Consider the following 7,824-nt stretch of genomic DNA (forward strand, 5'->3'; position numbering starts at 1 on the left):
GCATAGGACAAAAAGACCATTCTAAAGTTGGAGGCCACAGAGCTTCCTCACCTAAACTAGAATTTGTGTGCACAATGCTTTGAGAGTGACTCGTCTCAAGGAAGAAACATAAGCACAAGCTGAGCTAGATTAAGAACAAACATCACTGAGTTACTGATTGAGTTACTGCTCACTCTTACATGGCATCAGCTTGACCCTCCAGCATGGGATGAAGAGGGCTGGATGCTTCTTCACAGGTCCTCTGGAATGATACTGCTTGTATAGCCCATTCAAACAGTGCGTCACCTCACTCTATGCCAGTGACCTCCATCTACCAGCATACATCTGAAGCCTGAGTAAATGTGCAACAACAGATATGGAGCCATAGTTCAGCTTTTATGCTGCAGAAAATCTTGTATAAAGGAAGAGGAAGGCCAGAGGGACATAAGTACAAAGAAACACCTTCCTTCCTTTTGGGGTGGTTGCTATTTAGAAAGGGAAAATGCGTAGCACTGCACAGCTGAAGAAACAGCATGACATTTATTTTGCATAGCAACTAGCAAAAAAGCTACAGAGTCCTTTATGGAATTCATCATCCAAAATACACAATTTCTGCCCAAATAAAGAGAAATGGTGGTGGGTAGCAAACTAGGAAAGCTTCATTTGGGAGAAATTTTACAAAACACAGTTCAGGATTCAGCTGAAATCTTATTTCAGATTCAAAGCAGTTGGAGATAGGACCTTCCTTTGGGTTCTGTAAACTTCAATGTTCAAAAAAGAAAAAACAATCCCCTCCAGAAGCATATCCTAGGTAAATTTAAAAGGAAAAAAGGTAAATTACAGGCCAAGAAGAATAGAAGGGGAAAAGAGGATGTCTGTTGACTGACTTGTCTCCAAGTCAGAGGACTAGAATCTGCTCTGCACCATCCCCTGCATGTGACACGATCCTTTCAGCCCCCTGTGGACATTAACTTAAAGGGTAAGGGACATTAATAAGCAAGAAGTCATGCCCTCCTCTCCTTAATGTCTCCGTCAGATGTGCTGAAGGGGTGGGGACACAGGACAGGAGCAGAGTCCCAACTTCTCATAGAAGGAAACCATGAGGTCTCAAATAGAAATACCTGGCTGTGCTTGTAGTATACGTTATGCTCAGTACTTACAAACTTTGGTCACATGTAACTGCATGGTGGCCAGAGGACCTGTAGCTGGGCTAAGATTTGGCCACAGGTGTGCATGTAGCTACAGAACAAATCTGCACGTGCTGGAACACTCGGGAATTAAACCTTTTAAAGGGCAATAAATATAAAGGAAATCAAGAGGTAGAGGTACAGAGCCTCGAGTCTTCAGACCGAAATTACACATTAAGCGTTCATTGAAGCTGACCAAGAGAAAAGCATAACTAACACTCTCATTCTGGCAAAGAGTTAGTATTTTTCCAGGCAGGAGATCATGGCCCTGCTCTCTGAAAAGAGGCCCGAGAGCAACGTGTGCTGCTGCAGCTGATTAACAGTGCCACCAGCCGGCCAGCTGGAAGAGTGCCAGTTCACCTAAGGAGTAAAAACATCATGTACATCTATTCACCACCTTTCACCCCAGAAACACTGCACAGTCAGACTCTGCTCCCACAAGCCCTTTGCCAAATACAACAAGCATTATTCCTCTGAGAAGCCAAAGAAAAGGTCTTACACCCACAGAGAAGCTTTGCAGTAGTAGTTTCAGTGGGGTCAAAGAAGATAATGAATCACTTCAGCTTTCCTGGTACAGCTAACAACACGCAACAGAAAGTCCAGTTTGGGAAGGCTCCTTCTAGCATGGAGCACTTCAATCAGCTAAATGAACCATGCTAAATGTCAGGCTTGATATTAAGTAAACAGATATTGCTACAGAGACAGTGTAGATTCAACACACTTTTCGTGTGTTGGCAATTAGATATTTAAAGACATACTTTCCGTTGCTTGTGGGGTGTCTTCCTTTTGGAAGCTGAGCTTACCAATGAATTAAGTTTGGCACTTCACTGTCTTTCTTTATGGACAAAACACCTGCTATGAGAGCTACTGTTGTTGGGTTGTACCCTACACACTAAAGCCAACAGTGCCAATAGCACAAAAAAATAAAAATAAAAATAAAAATCAGGAAAGATCTTTGCAATAAAGGTAACATCAAAAAACCTGCACTAAGATTTTCTTTAGTTGGATCAAAGGATGGTACCTTTCACACAGCATTCTGGCCAGCAAATAAAAAACTGGTTTTGCATGACAGCTGCAGCAGTCAAAGAACTGCGTAATGCAAAAGCAGTTGTGGGAAGTGTGTCATTTATAAAACCAGTCTCAAATTTCAGCAGCCTTGCAAGCCTTTGCCAAGAATTCTGGTCAGGATTCTGCTAGATTGTAAGTGCATCATTATGTGGTTAAATTTTATATTTGAACAAATGCAAGTCAATTGGGCTTCTGGGGAACTGGAACAATATATAAGAGTTTACACTGTGCAGGTGTCATATGGTGTCATTAATACAGACTCTTTCCACTGAGAGCCTTGTGCGCATTTAGACAGTCCCAGGAAACCATTAAAAGCTGGTGAAGAAAAGTACAGTGTGACAAGGGATGAAATCTGAAAGAGATGAAAAAAAAGGTCAAATGATACTGCATTCCAAGCCCCAGAAATAAAATAATGTAAGAGATAAGAAGTGACCATCGATGAAAGTTTAATTTTTCATCTTCAAAAAAAATTTAGGATTGTGCCATCCTTATCTCAAGTCTCTTTGAACTCTGAAACAGTGTAGTTCCATTTTAGAGCCATTGACAATACATAAATGTTACGACCAATAAAAGCAGAGAGGTACAGAGATAAGAAATGGCTGTGTAAGATATGTTTCTGAAGTGGATGCACACTGAAGACTGTCTACATGAAGTTATAAAGATCCTTGGGTTTTGTGCATGTTTCTCAGTAAAATTTTCTACCTTCATGGCTTTGAGGCTGTTACTGATGAAGATGGTTGTGAAGCAGACCCTCTATTTCTAGGGAAGTAGTATCTAATAAAAGAAGTGTCAAGGAAATGCTTTGGAATGCCAGACAACACTTCCACCCAGAGATTTACAAAGCAAGGAGGCAGAATGCCTTGTATACTATCGTCTCTCTTTCAGATTTTCAGTTTCACAGCATTGCTGACAATGGCTCTGTAGAAAAGCATGTCTTTGCAGAGAATTGACAAAAAAGATAAATATCTGTTTCCTTTCCTGTAAGGCAAAAGGAGTGAGCTGTTTGGTTACGAGTCTGTCGCAAAACACACCAACTCCACCAAGTTCAGCCAAAGAATCAAGATATAGCTTGCTTGGAACACTGTAATGTATTTTTTTCCAACCTCCTCAGTTTTGCTACTTTCTGAGTCACTTCCATTATTCTGAAATTTCAGTTGTCTCCATCACAGTCGTGACATATGAAGTTAAGCTGATGGCTGTCAATAGAAAATTAGCCTCTACTTCCAAAAAAATTCCAACAGACATACCAAATCCATTAATCTATCTTTACTGCCTAAAGCAGTATGTCCTTACTGTGTAATGAGTACCTGGATGACAGTGAAGTCAGATAAATTGAGTTTTTAGCTGGATCGTGACATCTGTTTCTTGCCTCATTTCCTTGCTTTTTACCCACCAAGATATTTAGGGGATCATTGCAGAATCAGATTATGAACCAAACAAAACTTATTCCGAAAGGATACATGAGTGTGGGGATACCCCGTGCTGCCAAGTACTTGTGGATGAGCCGCTCGGTACCATACCATTTGAAATCTTTTGTTGCATACCCAATACGTGGAAAGTGCACTGTTGCTGAGAAGTGAAGAAAGACACTCTTTAGGACAAGATACTCTTACAGAAAGCAGTCTAGATAAGAAGTTCAAACTACCCAACAAGAACAGAAGGAATATTTTGAAACGCAACATATCCATGGAAATCTCAATCTTACTTCACTTCAGAAAAAAATAATAAAGGTGGAAATTGATCATCACATATGTACTTATGGAGTCACTATTCCACCACACAACCACTTACCATTCCTTTTCTTAGCTGCTAAATAAATCTTCTTCAGGCCCTTTTCCAAAGCAGACAGCTTAATGCCAGACAAGTTGTTGGACCGATCTCGGTGCTGAGCTACAATCAAGGCCAACTAAGGAGAAAACACACAAAAAATGAAATGGAGTCTAAATACAGCGCTAAGAGACACAGCAATAGTTGCTGGAAAACTGCATTATTAACAATTAGCTTTAATAAACTCTAAATAAAACTCTCATTTTTTCTCTAATGGCAATTTAGCCTTTTTCAGTATTCAGGGCCACTATTATTGGGAAAAAGACATTAAGTTCACTAAACACAGTTTCAAAATCATGTAAGGAGAGCAACTCAAAATGGATCTTCTCATTCTCACCAAGTCTTGTCCTTTTCTCCTGGACTTTTTATCATCAATGGGAAATAACAAGGTTCCTCCTAACTGCAGGTCTGCCCAGAAAATAAGAACAGAAGAAAAACAAATAAATAAATCAGTCCTGAAGAGTCAATAGGGATTGAAGACTGCAGAGATTTCACTGTCATGTTCTGTGTTATTCTTCTTGTCTGTCTCCTCATAACGGATTCAACAGTCAGAGCCCAAGGAAACAAGACAGACATAAACCTGCCCCAACACACAGAGACACACCACCCAGTTAAAAACCACAGACAGAAAGAGAGACATTGAAACAAGAATCAACCAGAAAGTTAGAAAAAACAACAGGTCCTTCTACAGCAAGATGGGCATTCTTATCAGCTGCAGGTAGCTCAAGACTGCTAACACATGTTCAGGAGAAGATTAATGTTTGGAGAGAATAAAAATTACAACTGGATACTGACTCAGATGTCTTTCATCCTTCTTAAAAGCACTCTGACAGAAGATGATGGGCTCTACCTTCTATGAGGAAAAATAACGTGTGAATGGTGATTTTTTTCTATTTTTTGACAACTTGCTGAATTGATCAGATCAACCAACTCCTATGCAGAGTTCTCAGACTCCAACAAGTCAAGTCAAAGTGCTTGCAGAGCTAGGGATACAAATATCTAGAGAAAGAGCTAAAAACACAACTACAAAGGTATTTAGATTCCTCACTCCTGCAACAACATTGGGATTGAAACTCTTAAGTATCTTGGACTAGGGTCATGTTTTAATCTCTTACCTTTCATCTTCCCTGCCATCTCGTATATTCTTCTTGGCTGATCAGAACGACTCTCCAGAGCTGTAAATAAACCACCCCTTCCCCAGCGGCCGGAGTCATCTGGAATGCAATGACAGATCAGTCTTTTAGAAACTGAAATTGAAAACCATTCCAGAAGGAAAAGGGGCCTACTCTGGCCGAATGCAATGAATGACCATCAAAAACAGATATGAGAACCACAGGTGAATTGAAGTGAACCAGCATGCAAGGGACTATCCTAAAGGATAAACCTCAGCCACTGAGGAAAAACAAACTTGTCACAGTTCCCTGAAAAGACTGCAATAAGAATTCCTTCTGACTGCCCACTGTGGATATTCAACCAAGTATTTATCATAGTACTGAGCACATAAAACTGTCAGTACTCTCATACCCAGGGAGAACATGCACATATTATGTCCCCAGATTGGTGTTTTGGGCTTCCCACAATTAGATGTTTGTTATTCGTGGGCTTTTCTTGTCATTTGGCATTTCCAGTTTAACCATGAGTTTTTATGCTGAGTTTAACGTAAGCCAAAGCAGCTTATAACATTCTGCTATAGCCTTGGTAAGAGCTTCAACACTGATTCTGAAAGAACTCTGCAACCTGAATTTCTCTCCCTCAGCTTCAGTATCTTGACAGAGGTCCTAAAACTAGCAACAAGCTTAGAACCTCTGTACTTACAACTCTCTGCAGAGAGACAAGCACCTCTCATGGAGTGTAGTTCTGACCTCAGCCTCTGAAATAGTCCATCTCTCTCTGCTGACTGCATAAGGGAGGCGATTTTTAATATCTTAGTTCAGTCCTTACAGCTTACATGGGGTGAATATAAGGCCTTCACCTTCATAGGCACTGTCCCTGCGTGTCTACAGAAGTACAGTTTCTAGACATATCTTTCAAGAGGCTCACCCACTCACCCAGAAACACAGACCCATATACCCCTTCCTAACACTTGTGTGGGTTATACATTGTGAAGTAGACTCTATACTGACTCTATATCACTCAACAACAAGTCAGACTCAAAATGACTTCAGTCTGGTATGGAATTAAAAAGTACCAAGCTAGGAAGTACAATTCAGCCCCTTGCCCAGCCCACTTTACAGTAGTTCTGTTGTCATAAGTCCTACCCAGGCAGTGGACAATAATGGCATCCTCCTCTTCTGCTTTGGGGTGAGTGACATCTCCCATAACGTACTTGATACAGTTTACATCTCTGTAATCCAAATCCACATTCATCTCAGCCTCTCCCTCCTCAAACTCTTCCTCAGACTCACTTTCCTCTGAAGGGAGACAGGTAGATGTGTAATGATTTGACTCCCACCAAGCCATCCTGAAACAAGAGAAGAAATTCAATGAAAATAAGCAAAGACTGGGGGGGGGGGGGTCTACACATTGTTTTAAATGACTACAGCAAAACACAGGAGATCCCAATCTGCATTTTCTCTGCTGCCCTCCTCTGTTTTAGATAGGAACCAAGATTTCCCTAGCTAGTATCTGTGATATTAACAGCCATGTGCTGGTGTGATAAATTGATTGTAGGCATAGAAAAAGTAAGCATATGACGAAGCGGAAGGACTGGTGAAAAGGAAAAGTAGATAGGAAGAAGAAGTTCATACACGTGCCAAAGAGTTACAGATATTAGAATGAGACACAGGGACCAAGTCTGACACTTCAGATGTAGGTTGTCCCAAAAGCTCACTATACACTCAGATATGAGGTTCGCATTCAGGCCAATCATGATGAGTTAAATTAGATGTGAAATATTCAGAGATACCCTCATGTATGAAGCTAACTCTCTCAAGAGATTGATCTGCAGCCATTTTGTCATCTTCTCCTCCCCTCATTCTCAGCCCCACCTTCCAGAGTGGATACAGAGCACATTTCTAGAGGACCCTGTAACAGACACCAATTTAAAAGTAGTTGATGCAGTACGAGCCATACTTTTTCATGTGCTCTGCCTCTGCTTTTGCCTTTCTCCTTTCCTCCATAAGCTTTGCTCTCTTTGCAGCTGCCTCTTGGCGCTTCTTCCTCCTTGCCTCCAGCTCCTCTGTGCTCAACAAGTGTTTTCTCCTTGTTGACTGGTCCCGGAGCCCTGTAAGAAGAGTCTAGAGAAAGAAAGCTGCAATTCAGAACCAAAATGCTCATCTCAAGCACACGTCTGGTGCCCACTCTATGCTGCACAGAATCACAGAATGGCCAGGGTTGGAAGGGACCTCAAGAATCAAAAATCTCCAAACCCCTGCCACAGGAAGGTCCACCAACCTCCCCATTTAATACTAGACCAGGCTGCCCAGGGCCCCATCCAACCTGGCCTTGAACACCTCCAGGGATGGGGCATCCACAGCATCTCTGGGCAGCCTGTTCCAGCACCTCACCACTCTCACAGTAAAGAACTTCCTCCTGCACTCCTTTTCCATTTGTCTACTTGCCCACAGCTCTTAACAGATCTTAAGATCCTAGATGTCAAACAAATGGGTGGCTTTGTGATCTAAGTTTATATTACTACCCAGCATTCCATCTATGATCTGTTGCCAGAATCACTGAATTGTCCAACCCTCAGATTCAAGAGCCAATCTTACTACAATGGCATCTGAATCTTTTAACATGGTTTTTTTTTTTTTTTTTGTGAGCT

The 7,824-nt window shown here is 41.4% G+C and overlaps 1 protein-coding gene across 2 annotated transcripts in view; it reads right to left on the reverse strand.

The window, feature by feature from the left end:
* Positions 1-500: 500 nt before the first annotated feature.
* The window catches only part of CHD1L (chromodomain helicase DNA binding protein 1 like), a 24,659-nt gene continuing 17,335 nt past the window's right edge, over positions 501-7,824 (reverse strand). The window contains exons 17-24 of one of the 2 annotated variants that reach the window (XM_031555971.1): positions 7,134-7,297; positions 6,320-6,522; positions 5,177-5,275; positions 4,399-4,469; positions 4,026-4,140; positions 3,695-3,803; positions 2,937-3,008; positions 501-2,586 (exon numbers count right to left, since the gene is read on the reverse strand). In XM_031555971.1, coding sequence (XP_031411831.1) covers positions 2,939-3,008; positions 3,695-3,803; positions 4,026-4,140; positions 4,399-4,469; positions 5,177-5,275; positions 6,320-6,522; positions 7,134-7,297 — 831 coding nt within the window. In that variant the 3' untranslated portion in view covers positions 501-2,586; positions 2,937-2,938. Of the gene's footprint in view, positions 2,587-2,656; positions 3,009-3,694; positions 3,804-4,025; positions 4,141-4,398; positions 4,470-5,176; positions 5,276-6,319; positions 6,523-7,133; positions 7,298-7,824 lie in introns of those variants that run through there. The other variant, XM_010719180.3, reaches the window with a different exon arrangement.

This window comes from Meleagris gallopavo, chromosome 1 (assembly GCF_000146605.3).
Source record: "Meleagris gallopavo isolate NT-WF06-2002-E0010 breed Aviagen turkey brand Nicholas breeding stock chromosome 1, Turkey_5.1, whole genome shotgun sequence".
Classification (NCBI taxonomy): Eukaryota; Metazoa; Chordata; class Aves; order Galliformes; family Phasianidae; genus Meleagris; species Meleagris gallopavo.